This window comes from Empidonax traillii, unplaced genomic scaffold, assembly GCF_003031625.1.
Source record: "Empidonax traillii isolate 1590-97213 ecotype Southwest subspecies unplaced genomic scaffold, ASM303162v1 scaffold199:size790550, whole genome shotgun sequence".
Taxonomy (NCBI): domain Eukaryota; kingdom Metazoa; phylum Chordata; class Aves; order Passeriformes; family Tyrannidae; genus Empidonax; species Empidonax traillii.
In genome coordinates this window covers 110504-133032 of record NW_020955392.1, presented here as the reverse complement: position 1 = coordinate 133032, position 22529 = coordinate 110504, and the positions used below count along the sequence as shown (strand labels likewise).

At 42.8% G+C, this 22529-nt stretch overlaps 1 protein-coding gene and 1 long non-coding RNA gene across 5 annotated transcripts in view; one reads left to right on the top strand and one right to left on the bottom strand.

Moving 5' to 3' along the window:
* The window catches only part of PDE5A (phosphodiesterase 5A), a 44527-nt gene extending 40508 nt beyond the window's left edge, over positions 1-4019 (bottom strand). For 2 of the 4 annotated variants that reach the window (XM_027886959.1, XM_027886960.1), the window contains exon 1: positions 3899-4019. In XM_027886959.1, coding sequence (XP_027742760.1) covers positions 3899-4002 — 104 coding nt within the window. In that variant the 5' untranslated portion in view covers positions 4003-4019. Of the gene's footprint in view, positions 1-2699; positions 3023-3898 lie in introns of those variants that run through there. The other 2 variants (XM_027886961.1, XM_027886962.1) reach the window with 2 other exon arrangements.
* The window catches only part of LOC114059009, a 104408-nt gene that overhangs the window by 49225 nt on the left and 32654 nt on the right, over positions 1-22529 (top strand). The window lies entirely within an intron of this gene.

Sequence of the window (22529 nt, the reverse complement as noted above, 5' to 3'; positions counted from 1 at the left end):
GGAGTTGAAAAAAAAAAAAAAAATCTTAAATTTAGTAGGAGCTGGGCATTTAGAAACTCTTGATCTTTAGGTGTGCAGTGTAACAAACTTTCCAGCTGGAAGGTTTGTTACCAGCACTGTGTATCACTGAGTGAACCAAATCCATCTCATCCCCAAGTGTGCTGGTGACACACTTCCCCTTTGTTGTCCTGCACTTTGATCACACTGTAACAGCCCCTCATGGATAACACCTATTTATACTGCCTCTGCACACCACTCGTCTGCCTGCTACAAGATAAAGTCATAAAAAAACTGATTCTGTAGCTTCCTACTCGCGGGATCCCAGTTTATTCCCACACTTACCCGAGCAGGGATATTTCAGAGCTGTTCCCCGGGATTACACGCTGTGGGATTGCAGCCTTGCGCTGCGCAGGTACAATCCCATGAGCGCGGCTTTGTCGGAGAACATCCATAAAGCCAGCACAGGTTCAAGGGAGGCAGTGAGGTGGCCTGCCTGCTGACACTGCCAGCCTCGGGCATTGCACACCAAAACACAAGGGGTGAGCCATTGGAATGTCCTCATCCTCCACAACACGTTGTAGGGCAGAGAGGAAAGCAGGTGCACGTTTGTTAAGCAGACGACCTGCAGCCCTTCCCTCCACGAATCCAGAACACGGATTGGGGAGCCCAGTGGCTCCAGCAGTTGTTATGAACTAATTGTTAATAGAAAGAAATATCATCTTTTAAAGTGCTGCCTTGCCAGAAAAGGTCATTTTTATTTAAATCATGACAGCAGATACTAATATCAAACTTCCCTATGCAAACAGGAGGCAACTGTTCAATGATGGTATGAGATGATGTGACTCCCATACTTTTAAAAAAAAGGAACAAAACAAATATGCAGGTTTAAGGCCACCCAAATAATTTATTTTATAAGTATAATTTTGATGGGAATTACCAAAAGAACTACTGTATAAAATGCTACGGGAATTAATTGATTGCAGAGGAAAATATTTAAATTATTTAATAGCTGTAATAAAATTGCTGTATTAGGTTCTGATTCAAAGCTCATTGCTGTCAGTGGATAGGGCTCGTATGGCACTGTCATAAATGGTTGAGCTGGTGATCTTTTCCTTTTATTATGTAGGAATATTTGAGAAACAGATAAAGAAACTATCTCTATCCATTAGCAATTGTGCCTCACAGTGGGAAGTCAGATATGCCTCTGTGCTCCTCAAGATACCAAACAAACTAACTTCTTGGTCTATAGCTTTTAGGACCTGTGAGAACTGTGGCATATTAAGAAGCAAAACAAAAAATGAGAGGTAGTAAATTATGATTAGAAAAGAGCTGAAACTAGTTCAAGGAACGCTGCTTTACTTGAGAGAGTAAATATAATGCTAAGTAGCAAAATATTAACAGCATAGTCTTTGTTCAGTGTGTGCTGCTCTACAAAGATTCAGCTGAAACAAAGCACGGCATTAAATGTTAGGGGTTTCTCTTTCCAAGCTCAAAGTAACAGTATCATGTAGAACATTAAGCCTCTTTACAAAGTACATCAGTTCTTTCAAACCATTCAGCTTTTCATGTCATCATCTTTGAACCAACATACACTTAAGTGATTTGTCATTTGTCTTTTCAAGTACAAACTTATATATAAAAAAGGTATTCCTTATTATATAGTTATAGTTTTCTATTTGTACAGTAAGGAAAAAAAAAAAAAAAACCACCCCAAAACGTTCCACGCACAACAGCAGAGAAGAGAGTTCTGAGACAAATGCAATGTTTTCATCATTTCAAGAACATCACAGAATCGTTGCCAAGCAAGAACTCAAAAGTCAACAGTTTTTCTGCAGAGCCCTCTCTAAATCAGAGGCATGGCCGTCACGGAGACACGACTGAATTGTATTTTCTGAGCTACTGCCTGTTTCAGAGCCACACAAACACAGATCTGTGCCTCAGCATTAAAAAAAAAAAAAAAAAAAAAAAAAAAAAAAAAAAAAAAAAAAAAAAAAAAAAAAAAAAAAAAAAAAAAAAAAAAAAAAAAAAAAAAAAAAAAAGGGATTAACCAAACCTGTTCCATGGGGAAAACAAATCTGACACAGCGGTTACTATTAATTAGCATTCCTATTTGTTCAATACTACATCCAGTTTCCAAAGGAAGTGTGACAGGCTGAACTAATAAAATGCTACTTCTCAAAGCTGCTAACACCCTATTTCCTGGGCAAACAAGCTGCCCTTCAGTGACACACCATGCACTAGTGTTCTGGAGAGTATCAAGGTTAACTACTTCTACCTATGCATCCTGCACCTATGCACAGCCTGTTTTAAAACAAAATCAACATTTAAAAGACATTTTTAAAGGCATTTTTATTACTTTTTTTTCCTGTCGAATGAACCTAAGGAAGCAGCAGCAGCAGAAGGGGACTGCCTGACAGATGGTCACAAGTAAGCAGGTGACCCCTGAAGCTTTCTAGCCCTCTGCGAGTCAATTATTAATGGGGATTTCTCCTCTTACCGCCCCATCCCATGCAGAGAGGAGCAGCAGCAAACCCTCATTCAGAATGCATCCATCCCTGCTAAGTGACTCGGGGAAGCAGTAAATCAGCAGCGGTGAGCAGATGGTGCGAGCGACTCGGGAGCGGGAGGGCAGCGGAGAGGAGCGAAGCGAGCCCGCGGAGACGGCGTGTCCGAGGAGCCAAAGCCCAGCGCTCACTAACCCGAGCTCTCGCTGAGATAGACCGTGGGAGCCGCAGATCGCCTGTGCTCTGCATCCCCACTGCTTTGTTTATCGGAAAATATTCAAAATGGAAACCTGACTCCACTTCTAAAAATAGCCGAATTTACTCCAATTCAACTTGAAGTCCCGCTGCTGAAGTGTGTGACAACGGTCAGCAAATACCTCGTCTTATCTCCAAAAGGCAGCATGTCAAGCCAAAGAGGGGAGAAAAGCCCCGACGAGCTCTTCAGGTCCTCAACATCGGGCTCTTCGCGAGGACCGACAGCGAGAAGGGGCGAGCGCCGAGCGGCCGCCCCCGAGCAGCGGCGGCGCCCAGCGGCCCCGCGCCGCCCCCTGCCGGCAGCCACCCCTCCCTGCCCGGGGCTGTGTCCCCGCTCCCCCCGGGGCAGCCACCCCTCCTTGTCCGGAGCTGTGTCCCCACTACCCCCGGGCAGCGATGCCTGCCTGCCCTGCTGCCCTGCCCGGGGCTGCGCCCCCCCTCCCCTCCCGCAGTCCCGGGATCAGCACGGCGTCCCCGAGGCGCTCGCCCCCTCCCTGCTCGGGCGGAGCTCCGCTCCCGAATGCACCGCGCACGGCTCGTCAGCTCCCTCGGCACTTAACCCGTGACCCTCGCCCCTCCGGGGGGCCGGCCAGATGTCAGAAGAGGTGACGAGCCCACAGGGTGACAGAGCTCTTGAAGACCAGCGCTTTGTTTTGAGATGACTAAGTACTGACATAACCCACCCTCCACAAGACATCAGATGCTGTCTGAGGCTTCTACCTACTTCGCAGGGCTGGGAAATACATACTTGCTTGTTACTCACGAGAAGTTGGCTACGGCTGTTTGAAACGGAGGAAAACACTAAATAAATAACTAGGAGTCCAGGCCAGGGAGCTCCAGGCTGGGATCGCTTCGCTGACCGGCTCCCGGTGCAGGGCGGGCGCTTCCCAGCGGAGCGGCCGCGGGCTGCAGGCGAGAGCCCGCGGGCAAGCGCCGCATGTGCCCGGCGGTGGCAGCCGAACGGGGCTGCTGCGCGCTGGTTTCAGTTTTTGCTCTTTCGAGGGTGGGGACGGCGCGGGGGGGAGCTGGGGGAGTCGCTTCTTTTTATTTTCTTTGGAAACAGCAAAGGGAAATGGGAAAGAGCGAGATTTCGCTGGGAAGAAAGGAACTGCCTCTATCCGCCTCCGCTCCGGTCTTACCTTGTAGCTTTCCTAACAAAGTAAGAGCGGGTAAAGTCGCCGTGATCGTCCAGCCACGCTTCCACCGCTTCCTGCTCGGTCGGGGGGGCAGAGCAGCTCTCCATGCTCCCGCCGCCGCTCTGCCGCCTCCGGCCGCGGCTGCCGCCGCTGCCTTCCCCCCCGGCCCGGCCCGGCCCGGCCCTCCTCCGCTGCCGGTGCCTGGAGCTCCCACCCGTGCCCTGTCCCAGGTGTGCGGCCGGCAGGAAGCCCGGTGCGCGGCACCTCAGCGCATCTCCGGCCCGGCCGCCGGTCCCGCCGCGGGCACAGCCGGCTCCACCTCCGCCGCGGCCCCGCCTGCCTCCAAAAAGTGGGAAATCGGGTGTCACTTCGGAGTGGTTCGCTGAGGGGTGTCAATATGTGATCTGTGACGGACCTCAGCCTGGGTGTGAGTGCTAAAGCCCTGGCTTTTCAATCCCTCATGCCTACAGTGCTTTCTGTCTTTTAATAAGCACAGCCTAGCTCTGAAGATGCTCAGCTCACAGCTCCTGCTTTCTCTAAAATTAGACAGCTAGGACTGAATTTTTGGTTAACGCTGAGCATCACTTTCATGTATTCTAGCTCCATTCTAAGGTGTGCACATACACCCATTTGTAATAGTTTGTACTCTGCATTCATAATAGACCTTGCACAGAGTAGGATGCACATCCAAGGCTTCCTGTGTCATCACATGCAGTGTCTTTAAAGATAAGATAACATATATCACATACAACGTTCTCTGCTGCTCTTAACCCCTCTTCAGGCATATATAGACTCGATTTATAGAGAGGTGGAATTCTGCAGCCTGGGAGGGGGTATCAACAGGAACTTCACAGCAAAGGGATTAGGAGCCTGTCCATGAGCTCAGGGGCAAAGTTTTATCTTCTGTGTCTTTATGTCACACCTGTACATAGCACTCACTTGGACACATGTGGGTTTTGGCTATAAGAGTTTGTGTGAAATATGAGGCACACAGAAAGGGAGGTTTTACATGAACATTGCTCTGCTATAAAGAGGATCTCAGGACAAATAATGTGCCCAGTGACCAGAGAGCAAATACGAAGGTAAAACATAAACCAGTTACATGCTGCATGAGTCAAGCTACTACTCAAGGCAGAGACAAATCTTTGAGCAGGGAAATACAGAATTACCAAGCAAACTGCATAAGCAGGCAACATGGCAATAAATGAAGCAGATGTTTAGTGTCAAAACCTGGAAAGAGTAGTATGTTAGGGAAAAAAGAAAATAAACCTGTCTTGTAACTCATAGAATTCTGCATTAACCATTTCATTTCAGGAATAGGGTTTTGAGGCAATAAAAGCCCCTAAGCTAGGCAAAGCTTTTGGAAAATAACACTATGCTAGAATGCTAAAGTATAGTAACAATGTAAAACATACAATGATATGATGCAGAATTAATAAGTATCTGAAATGCCATTCCCTGAATGATCTCATATGGAATATTGATCATCCCATCTCAAAAAGTAATTGCAGAATCATCAGAGGGGATCTAGACAGGAAAAACAAGGAGGACTAAACACATGGAAATATCTTTTCTGTAAAGAGGCAGAAGGAGTTTGTTTACAAAAGGACAAATACAAATATATAATTTAATTACTGGTATTTAAAAACTAAGATAGGATTTTCTCTCTGTCTCATAGGAGAATAACAAGGTAATGGTCAATGAAATTATGTCAGCTGCAATACATAGCATCTCATTTCATGTAATTAGGAGTAGCACTAATAGAAATAAGCATTTATACTGTAGTAGCATCCAGTAAGCCACAGTCAGGAACAGAGGTTTTGCTGAGCACTGTAAACACAGAACATTAAATAGCAGGCCAGCTGAGACAGATAGAGCATCCCTGTGCCTCCTGTCCCAAGGAACTGCGACTGTGGGTGCTGGGGCTGCTATTTGCCTGCAGATGAGAATCAGTAAAGCCAATGCAAATGATTATCTTCCTGTGAATGCAGTGGCAAAGCAGCAGTTCAAAGGATTGCTACCCAAGCAAAGAATAGCATAGTCTTTCCCAAAAGAAATAAAAATGGAACAGCTGGGGAGGGGGTGGGGGGGAGGGAAGGGATATTTTCTCCGTATCCGATGAATTTCCATGAATAATAATGAACATGCTGTTTTCAATTTTAAGGTGACAGGAGGGGATGAAGGCCAAACATAACAAAGAATGAATGGTAAAAGTGGAAAAAGTCTTCTGTAATTTTGGCTTCCAGAGTGCTCCGAAAAAGCTCCGTGTATCTTAGCTCTCGCCCAGCTTTCCAGTTTGTTTCTGAACTCAGAGGACAAAATTGGTGTAGAGTAGCTATAAACCTGAAAAGGGGTTGGCCTACAAGTAAAAATGTCCAGTTCAGGTTTAGGAGCTGCTTGGGAGCTCAGTGTCAAAGCCAGGATGCTTTTCCGTCATAGGCCATGCTGCAGCAGGACTGGTTGATGAAAAACTTTTTAGCTGAAATCTCCCATTTGATGTTTCACGAATGTTGTCGTGTAAGGAGACAAGAAAGTGGGATTTTTTTGTGTGTCCAAGGCACATACATTAGAAATGCTGCTAACTCATGATAGTTACTAGGGACAAATACGGAAGTGTGTGACCAGAGAAGTATTTGTGTGATATTCTATGCTCAAAGAACTTTATATTTATTTAAACTTATTTGAAAGTAATATGATTCTGTATCATTTCCCTTTAAAAGAGAAGAAAATAAGGTTTCAGATGTCACCATAGTTAACTTGTCTGACTTACTCATTAGATGAACTGGAGCAGCATTTAGCTTTGCTAAGAAGTGGGAATTGGCCGTCTTTCTACTATCCCCTAAATCTGGAAAACAGTTGGTCCATTTTTGGCTCCTAAATTAAGGTAAGGGCTGTACTACATTGCCAGTGAGGGTGGAATATGACAAAGTAGAGGAAAGTTTTCCTTGTGTTTATTAGCCAGCACTTTTACACACACGTGCAAACACACACAGTGAGCAATCCCAATACTAGTAAATCGTTTCCACTTCCCTTCTGTTATAGAAGTTGCATAAAGAGAGTGTAACAGCAACCAAAACCCAATTAATTTAAAACCTAATTGTTACTTAGTGATGAAAATACTAACTGATGAGAATGTCTTATCAGTTTACTCTCTCAGTCCTTTCCAAATAATTGCTGGAAATGCTTCCCGAATAAACATAGCTGTGCAGAGCTCCTCACTCATTGCATAACCCTCCTTCCCCTCTGGGATAACACTGCATATGTCCTCCAGGAAGCCATGGAAAATAGGAGCTTCCTCCTATTTTGATTTGGATGTGATGGAGCACTAGCGTCAATCAAAGGGCCGCGTGAAATTATTGTTAACCCCGGGAAAGCAGCAGCTTCTCGGAGCTGGTGGTGACACACGGACATTTGCCTGGGAAATACTAACTTCATCCCTGGAAAATGCCCCTTAGCATTTGAGTTTAATATATTAGCATTTAATATGCCAGCCAGCCAGTATGCTCAAATTTTAACCTTTTCCGGTTTCTGTTGGAACTCTCAGGATAAGTTGGAAAACTGTTAGCAAGTCTCAACCTTCTTTTCTTTAAGCCAAGTAGTGCCACATCTTTAAGTTCTTCCTTGAACATCCTGTTTTCCAGCCCTCTGATAATTTTTTTTTTTCACTTCTGATATTTCCCTCATTGTCTCTACCGTTCCTGTAGTGTCTCCCCAAGCTAGGATCAAGTAACACATATCAGTACTGAACACATATCAATACTAAATGAAGTGGAAGGGATATTTTGGATACCTTGCAGGCTCTGTTCCTGCTAATTCAGTCACGCTTGGATATGCCTGCTTTTTTTGACTCGTGGTCCCCATCCATGCTCTCTGTTCCCTTTTTAAATGCTTCCCATGTATATAAATATATTTATACCATGTACTCAGGTGTTAGCTGAGCACCTGTTTACCTCTGCCTAACTGTATTTTCTTGAAATGCAAACTTTTATGATGATCTCCTCAGGTTTTTTCTGATAAAAGGCTGTGGAACCTCACCCAGCAGTTCAGCCTTAATGCAAGGTTTTAGATAGACTATTGGTTTTACACAGGGATTCAAATCAAACATATCCCTGAGTATGTTGCTCACACTTCTCCTTGCTGATGGACATTTCTGCTGGTTTTTCTATCTATCTATCTATCTATCTATCTATCTATCTATCTATCTATCTATCTATCTATCTATCTATCTATCTTCAGTAGCATGTAGGGAGCCCATTATGGTTTTTCTCCAGTAGATTAGGAAGCCATCCCCTCTCCCATTTCTGTACTCATACACCACAATTCTCTGTTAAACTTCTCACACGTTAACCTAAAAACTGAATTTCTGAAGGCTGCCTGTCACCACAAATTATTAATATTGTTTCTGTCACTAAAGCCCTTGGTTTTGTGGAGTTGTTCTTTCAGCACACTTTCCCAGGAATGATCTTTCTGAAGCCACAGAGGTGTAGTAGCACCAACAACTCAGTCTTAGGTAACAAGAGTAATTTTTCCTACTCTTTGCTCTGAGAATGTGTGTCTACTTGAGTCTACTAGTACTGCTTCTTTCTTTGCACAGTAACTACTTTTCACAAAATCATTTTCTGTCTTGAAGTGTGACCGATTTTCTTTGTTCTTTTAATGAATAACATGGATTTCTCTGTGTTAAATTATAGGCCAGACCTCCCTAGGTGATCGTAGTTGGTCTATTTTAAGGTCCTGCCCTTCCTATTATCTATATCTTGATAACTTTTTTCGATTCCCAGCTTTTTCCAACAATAATTTTATATTTTTGTTTGGATCGTTCAGTATGGTTTGGGTCCATTTAGCACTGACCAGACTGATATTATACATTACTGAGGTTTTTATCAAAACCCCTGTAGAGTTGTGAGCCAAAGCCCCACAGTAATCTTACAGGAGTTTACTTTATCAAACTAATTCATAGTCTCATGGGAAAATAGGAAGGCTTTTTTTTTTCCCTGACAAAACTAATTTTCTCTGTTGACTGGCGTTAATTGTACTATCATCCTTTAATTGTGCACTGATTTCTTCCTGTACCAGCCTTTCCATCAGTTTCCCTGACGTTGATGTCAGGCAAAATGATCTGCAATTTCCTTATTAAATAATGGAACAATGCTTGCTGCTCCTCTGTCTTCAGGTTCTTATGCAGAATTTCAAGGCATGTTTTTCTTACTTTGGTTCTTTTTTAATTTTATCTTACTGAGGCTTAGGGTTAATACCTGTTAAACAGGTATTATTTTACTTCTTTGTATTTTGGAATCTTAGTAGTGAACATCTGAATTTCTACTTGAGCAGATCACATGAGGAATATTTAAGCAGCACACAGAGCTGGTTAATCTTTCTAACACTGTTTGTTACTATCACTGTGAAATATTTAGAGTAATAGAAGATTTGATCTTGTCCAGACCCCAAAATAATTAAACTGTTGAACGTTTCCTATTGGTCTATGTGGAAGACATTTCTGAAAGACCCAGCTTGTGCTTTTTAACTCTTTTTGACCCATTTGGAGGAAACATACTTCAGTGAGACTGTGATCTGATTTCCTCATGAGAACGAGCAGCACTGGCATTCTGTGTGCAGCTCTAGCTCTGGAAAAATAATTATGAATGAAAATCATGGCTGGACTTTTTAGAGACCACAGCTGGAGTCAGGACTTCTTTGTACTGGAAGCTGTACCACACATATATATCTCTTGCTTGGGTGGGTACGGCATCAAATATTCACTTTTTTTTTTAATTTATGAAAGTAGGAAGGGGGGGGGAGTGGAGGTCTGCACGCAGTCCAATAAGAAGCTTAAAGGTAAACACAGAATGTATTACTGAAGTATTACACAGTGAGGATAAAACTTGCTTTCAGGGCATTTTAGGGATGCACTGGCGTATTCTGGTAATGAAGTAAAGTGTTAATCTGTGACTGTGAGAGATCAGCCAAAAAATTGAACAGTAAGTAAAGTGAATAGGGAGATGATTACTTGTGGATAACATTGATATTATAACCTAAAGGTATTATAGCCACAAAATCTTCACTCTTCTGAACAAACCAGGAAAATATGTAAGAGATTAGTTTGTATCTAAGGCTGACTGCAGCACTGCTAAATGAATATAGTGGGCTTGCTTGGCATTTTAATTAGACTCAAGAACAAAATGTAGGAGAACAGTCAGGCTGAAAAGAGGTTGTTATACTTGAGTGTGTGTCTGCTTCTGGATGCCATTTGATCTTTTTTTTGGAGGGCTATGGCACACTTGGGATCCTTCCATTTTGCCCTTTAGTTTTCATACCTATCCCTCAACACATCTGTGGTGTAGATGTTTGCTGAGCCAAGGGAGTCTGAATGAGGGTGTTCCCAAACCAGCAGCAATCAATGGAGAGATGTTACCCACAGTGGCTGTTCGTGCTGCCTCATCTCTTTTCCTTTAAAGCTTTGGCTGCTGGGAGCACCTGGAGCTTTTAAAACCTTTTGATACTTGCTAACTAGTTTCTCTCTAGTAAATAAAAGACGAGAACTATTAGACCAAATCGGTGAACACTCCCATCAGACAGCCTGGGATCAGCATCATCCTGCCTTCCTGAAGAAGTGAAGCTGCACTTCTCAGAAAATTAGTGGATATTCCAAGAGCTACTGGGTCCGAATTATCATGGCTACATATCATTTCACACTTGCTGCTCCATTTCTGAAATGGCTACTTACATTTCCTCACTGGCAGGTGGCACCCCGTGAGGTCTCTGAGGCGGGGCTTGTCCCTGCAGCATTCAGCATAGTCTGTACTTCATGTGCTGCTGCAAAGCCAAAGCAGAGGACAAAGTAAACCCATTTTTGTTGCAATACAAGTATAATTTGCATCGCTTGCGAGCCTTTCTATTAATCAGCGTCCCCCCGCTAGATCAGTGAGGACAGCAATAGTGGTGCCTACAGCAAAATGGAAAGTTTATGGGATTTGACTTAGGCTGTAGAAAAGGTTTCTGTCAGAGCTGAAATTACATCAAATGAGTCACTTGGTTTTAGTGTAATGTTTAGACTTCTAAATCACCGAGTATGGAGCAACAATATTAAGGAGACTCTTGATGAGCCTAACACTCCTTGCAGCTGCTTGTGAGCTACTGGCTGTGCCTGACATTCCTGGTTTTCTGGCTGCTAAGTCTGGTCTCTTTTTAGAACCTCTGAAAAAAAGATTTACCTTTTATTTGAGCTTATCGAATTCATTTGAGTTTTATTTATTTCCAGAGCAAAACGTTTATGTGCAAATGAGTTTGTGTGGTGATCTCATGGCTCTCGAGTAATAACAGGAGCACCCCTGAGGAAATGAAAAGTGACACAGCATGGGCCAGCCTGCGAGGACAGCTGAGTGCTTGCAGGCCGTGGCCTGGCTTCTCAGCCCATCTTGCACTGAGCACATACATATTCCCAGCTGTTTTCCTCTTTGACGTGTGTGACTGGGTGATAGAAGTGCAAAATGGATGGAAAGGGAGGGTTTTGTGTGCATGGTACGTGGCCTTTTGTTGCCATTTTGTTTTCCTTTGTTGGTGATCTAGAAGAGGGACTTTCTGTGTTTAATAAGAATTTTGTGCTCCCTAGAGCGTGTGATAAACACTGCCAGTACAGTGATACTAACAGGTAAAAGCACAGACAATTACCCAGACTTCAGGCTCGTTTAGACTGCCTAATCTGAATTAGCAGTGTGTGCATTTTGATTGTAGTTGTCAAAATATATTTTGTCTTTGACACCTGACTTGTGGGTTTTGCGAAGAAAACCCCACTACTGATTAAGTTTGTGTTGGCAGGATTGGATTCTGTATTTACAGGAAAACAGCTGCTTCAGGCCCCCTAAATCCCATCTCTTCCTCTGTTCTTGCTTTAAGGTCCTAAAAACACAGGGTAAATCAGGAAACATTTGCCACTGTAGGTTCTTTCACTGTAAAGGAAACCAAGCATGTTATTGATAATTGACCAGAATTGTTCTTTTGATAGATTTATATCTTCTATCAATCTACTGTTTGTCTTTCAGGTGTGGATTAATTTAGCCTGCTAGTATTTCTGTCTTAGGCACAATATTTATGCTATTTTATAGGAGGTAAATCACAGCTCTTTCCTTTAGGTGCTTAGTGCTTGGCTCTTAATTTCTTGATCTCTGTGGGAGAATAAAAGTCTGACCTTGTTTTACCACTTCAGAGTAGTTTTGGGAGGTAAGAGAATACAGAGCTGTATGGAAAAAAAACTAGCAAAAGGAAAAACAAAAACCCAAACCCACAAAACAAATCAGTCTTGGAATGATGTGACCAAGTGATGGCGGGGAGTTTATTACATCTAGGTGAAACAATTTTGGCACTGCTGTAACCTTGTCATTCTATTGCTTGCTATAATAGGAACTATTTAGGATAGAAAATATGTAACAAAAAAGGATTTAAGTATACCTCTATATAACATACCTATCTATAACGAAAGGAACGGGAATTGGAATTGTATAATGCTGATGGTTTCTAATAGGGAAAGAACATAAATCTAAGTTGTTCTTAAACCAGTCAGGGAAGTTGAAAGTGCATGCTGCAAGTCCTCCCAAGTGCTTTCCAGCCATAAAAACTTGTAGAATGTAGATTTTAGCACAGACAGAGCCCAGCTGAGCGTTGAGCTGAAACATGCCCGGTGCTATTGTTTCCATTTGCCAACAGTCCTTACTTGCTTTGGGGGGTTCCTGCAGATTCCGGCTGTTCTTCATTCCAAGTGGCTCAAAGCATTAGGACAGACTGGTCACTTCACATCTCAGCAGGAAAGCTTTGGATAGAAACAGCCTCCCTCATTCAAAAGTAGAGCTTCTTTCCTATTAATTTTTTTTTTTGTTTTAATTCCCCCAGGATTCTTCTTGTTTCTGAAGAGAACAGTAGCTCATAGCTCATAAATAGTGGTATAAACTAATTTCTGAAGCTCTTACTGCAAGTTAATAAAAAAAGTGAAATATCTTTCGGGTTTTTTTTGCTTATGTGTGCCTTTGAGTATCTGTCAGTTCCTTTTACTCCAGGACCCTTTAAACTGACGAACAATCATGAGGCAAACCCACAAAGATAACAAAATAGTGTGAACATCTGGAGAAAGTAGGAGCCCTGATGAAAAGGAACACAGTGTTCATGCCCCCAACAAGAGTCAGGGTGTCAGTGGCCACCTCAGGAGGGGACAGCACCCAGGCAGCGGAGAGCTTGACATCCTGCTGCTGCTGGAGCTGGAGCTCTGTAAGGTCCCAGGTGGTGTTAGACAGCAAGGACTCTCCTGTGTGGATTCTTCCCTGGCTGCAGTGTCGGTGTGATTTGGTTAAAAACCTGTCAGCCACAAAATACAAATAGAAAAAAACACAGCTGGATTTATTCTGATTCTCCCAGAGCAAACAACTCTCCTGCTTCAGGCTGGACCCTGCCTGCTCTCTTGCTTCCTTCCCTCTGCTAAGGCTGAGCTTCAACATGTCTCACCCACTACTTCAAAGAACAGTGTGGAGACAGCCTAACTTTCATTTGCCCTCCTAAGTTTAGTTTCTTCTTGCAAGGAATCAGGGAAATGTCTCTCTGCATATTGACCATCATGCCCTTCACCTTCCAGATCAAGAGTCAAGTTCTTTTGTACCATCTTTAGTGTTCTCAGCACATCACACCATACCCCGTTTCATTCATGCTCTTATCATCACCAGCCCCTGAAAATACCTTAACTGTAGCGCAGAAAGCACATCATCCTCTGCTGGTTAAACCTCCTTCAGAAAACCCTTCTTCATAGCACATAGAAACACCAGCCAGTAGCAGCAGAAAACCACCATTGTCTGACCACTCTCACTGGTGGTTCTGGTTTGTCGCTGCCCCTTTGATCTCACTGTGTGCAGCTCACAGACCTCAGCAAAGACCTCAGCAAAGGTCCCCGGGACACGCACCAGGCCTTTGTGTTTTGTACAGGGTGTTTCTGTTCTCTGCATGAATGTCTGGACCTTTAAAAGGCTACTCTAAGCCTGTCAAAACGTGATTTATTTAATCAAGATTCTAATTGGGAGGTAGCAAATCTCTGTTACGGGCCCAGAATTCTCTCTGTGTACCGTTTGTGCCAACCCAGCTTTGCCCACACAAATGTTCATGAAGCTCAGCTAAAAAGAGCTGTAAATAGAGAAGAGAAGGGCCTTCAAAATGATGGGAAAAACTTTCTTAATATTTACGTTCTTCCTTGTTGACAAAAAGGCTAATTTGAATCCAACTCGATCTGGTTTTATTCCAAAAATGAGTAAAATACAGCCGATATTTTATTCCTCAGCAGAGCAGATTAGTCAGCGAGCTAAGCTCGGCACAATGAAACGGAGCAATTTAAAGAGAGCCATTAAAGGTAAAAACATCTGAGTGATCAACAACAATGTTCCCTTCAGTACAACAGGACATTGCAAGAAAGCTGCTTGTGCCACAGGTCTCCTTGAGTTTCACTGGCTACAAAGTAGAATAGAAACCTTCTCCATAAATCCCTGGGTGCCAGTGCAGGAAGGTGGCTGTGTAATCTGAGCTGGCTGACCCTGGCAAAGGAGCAGACTGTAAGCTTGCTGCCTAAAGAAATGATTAAAAAAAATGAGCGCAGGGAGGAGAACTTGCTCATTTATTGTTGTTCATCAGATTAAAGAAGCGAAGTAACTGAAGCAATGTGAGCAGTGCATAGAGGCAGGGGAGGGAGAGTTGAAAAATGCTTTTGAAATGGTTTCTTTCAGAGAGCCTCTTGCAGATCTGCCCTCCAAGGCGTCCTGCCCAGCAGCTGGCACGGCACGTGCTCCGCAGGCAGACGGGCAGTGCCTTTCATCCAGCTGGGCTATCCGGAGCGCAGGTGCTTTCCCTTGTGCCTGGCAGCTCCTAGCTGGCTGCCAGAGTTCTGGCAGGATCATTCACAGATGTTTGATACACAGCGATGAGACAGAAGTTCATTGAAAAGGGATGTGAGCTTAATGCATGGTTAATATTGCTTTTATCTCTGTGAAGTCTGTCTGTGCATCTGGTAGGAAATGATATATGCACACTGGATTGGAATTCCTCCTTGAAAGTCATATATCCCAGAAATTAGAGAAATAAGCCCTTTCTGCTTAAGTTGCGTGTAAGGGTTTGGATGTGCTTTGAAAGGCACAGACCTGTCAGGGCCAGGGCTGAGATCCTTACCCACGGAGCGTGGTGCACAGATCACTCTTCAAAGAGAGCTCTCCCCCTCTGGACAGTTGCACAGAACGCTGCCATGTCCCTGATCCTCCTCAGGATTGCTGGGAAAGTTGCTGGGGATTGATGCCAGTACATGAGAGCACAGAACTTAGGCCCAAGACCTTCCTCGTTATTCCTAAATCCCTACAGAGGTCAGTAGAAACTGAGGTGGCCCTAAGTGTTCATTTATAGCAAAAGTGAAAAACAACCTAGCGACAGACAACAAGTATTTTAACAAGAAAATCTAATTTTCCCCTTTTCACCACGTTATGCAGAGCACGGTGAGCGCTGTATTTGCTGGCAGAGGAGGGAAGTCTGGGGAATCTATTCATTTTCCTCCCCATTTAAACAAACATTTTCTCATAACCATGACCAAGAAAGGAAGCAAAAGTACTTAGCAAACTTATATTAAGTGTTCTAACTCAGTGTTTGTATTTGGTGCCTGAAAAATATACTGACTGTATTGATAGCGTGGTAACGTCCTGCAGCTCCTGCAGTCTGATGTGGGAGAGGGCTCAGGGAATATTTTTAACCTTCTATGGAAACTTCATTTTGTTTTCAAAATACCTGCAGCTCAGAATAGTCTGAGCCACGCTGAGGCAAAAATTGAGGCCCTCCAAAGAAAGTTCCCAGGAGTCCCACAGGATAATCCTGCCTGGGAGGAAAAGATGGCAGTGCCCAGGGACAGGACTCCCTCGGGGGAATTCTATCCCTTTCCCGAACTTTCTAGTGCTTTGGTAATGTGATTTTGAGGCAGAGGTCTTTGTGAACACCAAGGATACTCCTGCAGGAAGGTGGTTTCTTTCAATCAGAGAGCTCTCTTGGATTAACTCCAGCTGCCCACACAATGTCACTACCACCTAAGGTTGTTTTAGAATTGAATTTGATGGGTAAAGCAATTACTTTTCTTACTAATCTGGAAGTTTCTGCAGTTTCATACAATTTATGAAATTGTGCCTCTCTTCCTGTGAGTCTGTATTTTTGGTAATCAAGCCAGAAGTTCTTACTTGGGGAAAATAAAGCAGATTTTCAATATGTGATTGAAAAGATAATTTGGTCTTGAGAAGCCGAAATACTTAAATGTTGTTTACTTTTTTATTCTTGTCTCATAATTTTGAACATTTCATGCTACAGTTCCCTTGTGTGTAAGTAAGCTTTTATTAGTTAAGGATGAACTGCAACTTCCAAATGCAATCTCCAAAGAAAAAGGAAAATTAAGGAAGAACTGTTGGGTTTTTCGAAGAATACATTTGAAGGTTAGGATAAAAGACTTTAATTTCTTTCTAGAATTTATCATCCCAATTATCAAAGTAATTGACACTCCTGCCACATAAGGGACAAGTCAGAAATTGCATGGCATGGCAGATTTGGTGTTTTTAATCAACAGTGTTGTCATTGTGTGGCTTGGCTTTCCTCAGGAAAATCCCACATCTTTTGCAGAGTCGAAACAAAATGTTTTGTACTTATCAGCTGCGTTGAAAGCAATTAATCATAACGGGGAAAAAACAAGGTGGGATTGTGAAATACAGGTATTTTATGGCAAGGAGTGGCACATTGTTTGATATTTCTGAGATAAGGACAGGATATGACGCAGTGATTCGTGCCCCTCAGAAACCTCACCAAGTGCAGGATGCAGGAGCAACATCCCAGGCTCAGGCTCAGGAATGGATGCAGGGATACCTGGAGTCATCTTTGCTGTCCTCTTCACCATCCCATTCTAATCACTCATGGAAAACTAATTAAATTTGAGAAGCACAGGCACTCTTTATGCAGTGGGTCAAATTGTCCTCTTTGCCCTGTACTGTATATTTTGAGTGACTCAGAAGTTTTTAGATGATGATATTTTGTCCTCTTTGGGAGTGTTGTTTCTCTCAGCACCTAAAGGAAGCAGCAAAGCTGAATGATGGCAATGTGTAATTTCACCTTGGTAATGTGGCTCTAAAAGCTGTTACCCTTTTTCCTTCCATGCCCAGGCTCAGCTTTTTCTAAAATACCGTTTTTGCTGCTTGTGTCCCACAGTAGTTTACAGAAATGGTCTTGTCTCCGTCTCCAGTGCTCTCGTGGGAATACTTACAAGTGTCCATCAGTCTGAGTATCTCTGGGTGGATTATATGGAGTATGAGCCAGCCCAATCCTGTGAATTTTGCTCCCACACAGGAAGTGCAGCAATGTCAGTGAGAGCCCAGTGTAGATATAGGTTATCTGTGTGATCAAATCAAACAGACAAATATCCTCTGGAACCAAGAGTATTTGTTCTGATGCCTGAAGAACCTTATTCACCACAACTCAGTGAACTTAAATCTGATTTACATTGGTAAGGAGAGGAGATTCGGGTCATTTTTTGGTTTTGCTCAGAAATAAGCAGGTATAAAAAGGAAAACAACAAAGGGTCTTGACAATCATTTCTTGGCAATTCCCACTTCCCGTCAGAAGCAAACACAGATGCTTTTTGCAAAGTGACGCAGATGTCACCGCACGTCCATGGCTTGGGAAGGCGCAGATGGACTCGTGTTTGGAGAAAAAACAGCAGGCACTGAGTTTGGAGAGGAAAAACAGCCTTTGATATTTCGTGGCTGTTCCTTTCTGATAGAGGCACTGCAGGCACTGAGTAGCTCAGGCTCTCAGCTCTGTGAGCAGCCCCTCCAGCACAGTGATTCTCCCCAGGCACAAGCAAGGGTTTAGTCAGGATTCCTTCTGACTTCCTGCCATTTTTGTCTCATTGGCCAATTTTCCTGACTTGATACAGAGTCAGAATTCCTTCTTTCCATTTCTACCGACTAGGATTATTTTTAACTGTCTATTAGTTGTAACTAGTTACTAATTTATTTCTAGACATAAATAAATAAAAAACAGTTCCTGACCAAAGTAGTTCATGATTCAACATGAGCAATAATTTAAATTATTTAGTTAGCTTTGTTTTAAGTTACTCCAGCTGCAAACCACGTATAAAATATTTATTTCAACTTCCCAAGGCATTGCTAACTTTCCTTCATTAACACTTACAGAAATGGTTACATATGAGAAATAAGAGCTGCTGTATCATGTCAAAATATTACTAAGAAAGATGTTAATTCACAATAAATATTCAGAATCCCATATGGAGCAGTGCACTGAACAAGGGCTTGAAACACCAGCCTGCCATTGCCATCCAATTTGGGCAGAAGGTGCACTGTAAATACCTGGGGCCTACTTTTTTACAGGTCACATTTTGCTTGCCTTCTACACTACACTGATCTCTGCTTTCAAATCAGTATTTTTCCATGTGTCTTCATTTGATATATGGAAGTATGTCGGTGAGTGGAAGTGGAGAAAGTTGCCGATTTATCTTTTCTAAGAGATCATCCGGGAATCAGCAAACTGTCCAACAAGGGTTTATTCTCATTGCTGAAATCAGAAGGATTGCACTGCCTGCTTTGGCATTCCCAGCAAGGGCAATTCAATGTCTATCATCCACCTGTGGCTTGTACAGGACAGAATTTTGTTTGCTTTAGTAATTTAAGTGTAAAAGCGTGTCAGGGCCATCAGAGAAAGAAAGAAAGTGAGCTGGTCTGTATGAGTTATAAACAGCAGGAAAAGAGAGGCTGTTATTTCATCTCCAATGAGTAGATACTACTGCATGTGATCCTTGAAAGACTCCTTAAGTCTTTTATCCAACTAGACTGAAGAAACACATATCTCTATCTCTATCTGTATCTCAAAAGTTTTCACACACTGCCATAAAGTACTCAGTTATGAGGGAAAGTTCTAATTCCTTTTACCACTGCAAGAAGGAAGCTGTTACTTTGGACCTTGTCTTCTATGAAAAGGCAAAAAAGCTATAATTCTTTCCAGGAACTTAACCAGAAAAAGTTTTCAGGGAAAATTTTCCTTTTGGGAGAAAACCCCCCCTGTAAAGCTCCAAGTGGCACAAACTTGTTTCTGTCCTGAGTGAGGCTGCTGAGCTGGGGCCTTGCTCAGGCTCCAGCCATGGGGTTAATGTCCCCCAGTGCAGATTAGTTCAAGTTTCTCATCAAGACTTTCCTATCCTCCAGCAGAGGTTACTGATCTCTAAAATTCGATGATGAAACTGTTCGTGAAATTAATGTAAATTAAAGAGGGGGGGAAAAAGGCAGCAAATCAAACTACTCTTAGTAATACTTAAAGCTACCCGGATTATCTTGAAATATCTGTTATAAGGGCTTGTCTACCTGTGAATTATGCCAATATATATAGAGAGATGGTAATCTATCAGTATTCTCCTGACAGAAACCTTTTCATCTAGTTGATTTTCAGCCAAAAGGAGACCAGTGGCTTCTCCCTAGGTCTTATTTTCCAAGGCCTTCTGGTACTGTTGGTTTGGGAAGTACGGGCCCTCTTGAAACCAAAGATAGCCGGGGGGAAAAAAAAAAAAAAAAGAACAATTTAATTTACATTATAATTTGCAATTTAATTTAAGGCTGAGAAGGCATTTTGAGAAGCATGGCAGTAACACAGCAGAGGGAGAATGAGACAAATAAGCTTGCTCTAATGTCAGCACTAATAAGGATCCTGTTTTCAGCAGCTGAGGCAGTGTGGTCAGGACTTGCTCAATTATGTCTGTGCTGTACTACAGCTTGTGGTGCAGATCAAACCAGAAAAACATGGCAATGTCTGTGCTGGGAGGTTTCCTCTGATGGCAGCAAAATATCGGAGGCCCTTCCAGACGTTCTCACGGGGAATTGTCACAAATTCTTATTTTTAACTTGCAAGGGGACACAAAGCTTTCTTGTAGTGACTTAGGAGAGAGTTTTAAACAATGGCACACAAGCACCTGAGTCTCACTTCAGAGCCTGCTACAGTTTTCATGATAATTTAGGAGCTGTCAATTCTGTCATGTAATTTGCTGCATTGGAAGTCAATAGAGGTGAAACATTTCACTTTTGGAGCTTGTTTCTCCCCTTACTTCTAGTCTGTTAGGAGCTAACAATCTAAATCTCCGAGGCAGCCTCGTGTTTTAGATACTGCACAGTTCTAAGTACAGTGGGAACAGTCACTCGGGTTCTCAAGTGCTATTGTAAGACATAAATAATTTGAAACATTACCTCGAGAGGTCACTTTTCATTTTCATGGTGAGAACAGAGCTGCAGGTGTGGAGCTCATCTGTGTGGGTGAAGACTCTGGGGGCCTTTAGAAACACTTGAAAGCTGTAACTTCATCTGTGAGCTCGCAGGCATTTCAAAGAAAATGCTTTATTCTTTGAGGGGGCTTGTGCACGGACATAATTGGCCAAGTATGTACAAAACCTAACTACAGAACTTGCCTCTGTACATATTTAGGGAAGCAGAGAGATTGTTTCCATAAATTATAATAAAATATACAAATTGTGTAGCAAATCACAAATACTGCAAAATGCTGTCTGAAAAGTTCAACCAAGCCCTAGATACAAGTTGACTTTGAATTCCAAGATTCCAAATAAACATATTTTCGCCTCTCTAGATTTATAGGAGCTGTTCTAGTTTTCCACTGATTTCCTCTTAGTCCTGGGAGGTGTGTTTCTATTTGGTTCATTTGGCCTACTTGGGCATCCTTTTCTGCACTGGTCCCTAAGTTTGATTTTCCAGTCAAGCACTCTTCTGGGGACACTCAGCACACATCAACCCCTCGAGGGCTAAATTTGGAAAGCACAGCATCAATTGTTGTCATTAACTGCCTTTAGAGTGCATTGGAGTAGCGAGATAAATGATAGATTTCCCAAAGCTTCCTAAAGAACCATTTCCTACTCCAGAGCAAGGGCACATGCTCTGCTATCTGTTTAATCCAGGAACAGAAGGACCAGGGGTAGTTCAAAAGCCAGAAGAGGAACAATTATCTAGTCAGATAATTTGAACATCTTTAAAAATTGACTCCACGGTGCTGTAAAGGATTATTTAATTTTCCTCCAGACATTAAAAATATTAATAAGGAGTCACTATAAATCATGAACAGTACAAAGTGCTCAAACCAGCTCAACTGTAAATTTCTTTTGGCCAAATTCCAGAGGTCTACTTTAGTCTTGCAGAGAAGATTTTTGGCCTGATACGGTGCTGCTTTTGCAGTTCCTTTGTTTCAGCATCAGCAAAGAGAAGCAGAAGGCTGGACCAGCCATTCTTCTTCTGGGCAGGAGCTGAAAAGATCAAGAAGGACTCCTGATATTATCTTGAAAAAAGCAGACCGCTGGCTAGTAAGGTCAGGAGTAATGAGAGGGTGAATTATTTCATAATCAAGTTTAGAGAAAAATGATATAATCCTGAAACGATAGCAGAGAAAGCACAAACAGCAAATTGTTCAAATGAAAGCTTTTGTAGGCAAAGCCTTTCATTAGAGCTGTTCAAAATGTGCAAAAGGGCAAAGTAACAAGTGTAAATACATTTTGTTTTTTCTTAAGCAGTGCCCAGCGTCACTCGAGCTCCATTTGTTCAAGGAAGTAGGAATATGGTGATCCGAAGGCAGATGGTGTTTGCTGCTATTGGGTGACAGATGTCCCCTCCTCATCCTTGAGGTTTATGCAGTTGAGTGTAATGCATTTACAGCTGAGTTATGCAAAATATTGAGCACCCTCAGCTCCCATTAATGGCTGGGGCAGCTGGAGGGGCTCAGTCCCTGCCAGGAGGTGATGCACAGCTCTGAGGAGGCAGGGACCTTAGTAGCTGAACTCTTCACCTAACCAATGCTTTTGAGGTGTCCTGATCACCACTTCCATTGAAATCCCTGTTCAGCAGCTTTGGGATCACTCTCCAGCGACCCTGACATCAAAGACCTTCCCCTCTTTTCAGGAAATCAATCAAATGCCCAGGAACTGTGTCTGAAGAGAGCCCTCCAGCCAGCCTGGATCCTTACTGCCCCTTGAGCACAGCCATCCTAGGATTATCAGGCAGGGTTTCTTCTCCCTCAAAAGAGGTTTCTTTTTGCAGCATCAGGTAGCATTTTTGAATTTATCAGTGTGGAGTCTGAGATGTGGCTGGCAAGTGTATAAAAATCAGACCGAGATTTAAAGAGCCACTGTAGGAGTATAAAGGGAATATCCTGCTAATGGGGATTTCATTAAAACTCTTTAGGAGGAATTTCTCCATGGTGATTACTTATCAGTTTAAAGCCAGTGGTAAACCAGCCTCTTTCTTAGTTCAGGGCTGATTGTGTAGTCCAAAGCACAATCACCCATTCTTTACCTCTGGATGTTGCTGCAGGCTCTCGATAGATATAGTTACAAAGCAATAATTTAGGAAAACATCCCCTGTGGGTTAGTTCATCCTTGCCTTAAAAGCTCCTGGATTCCTGCTGAACCTCAGCTTTGACCTTCCCTGAACAGAACCAGGAGACAGTGACTTCAGAGTTGACACATTTCCTGGGTAATAGAGTATGTGACCAAGTTTCTATTAGCACATATTACAACAAATTTTCAGCAGTTGATTCCAGT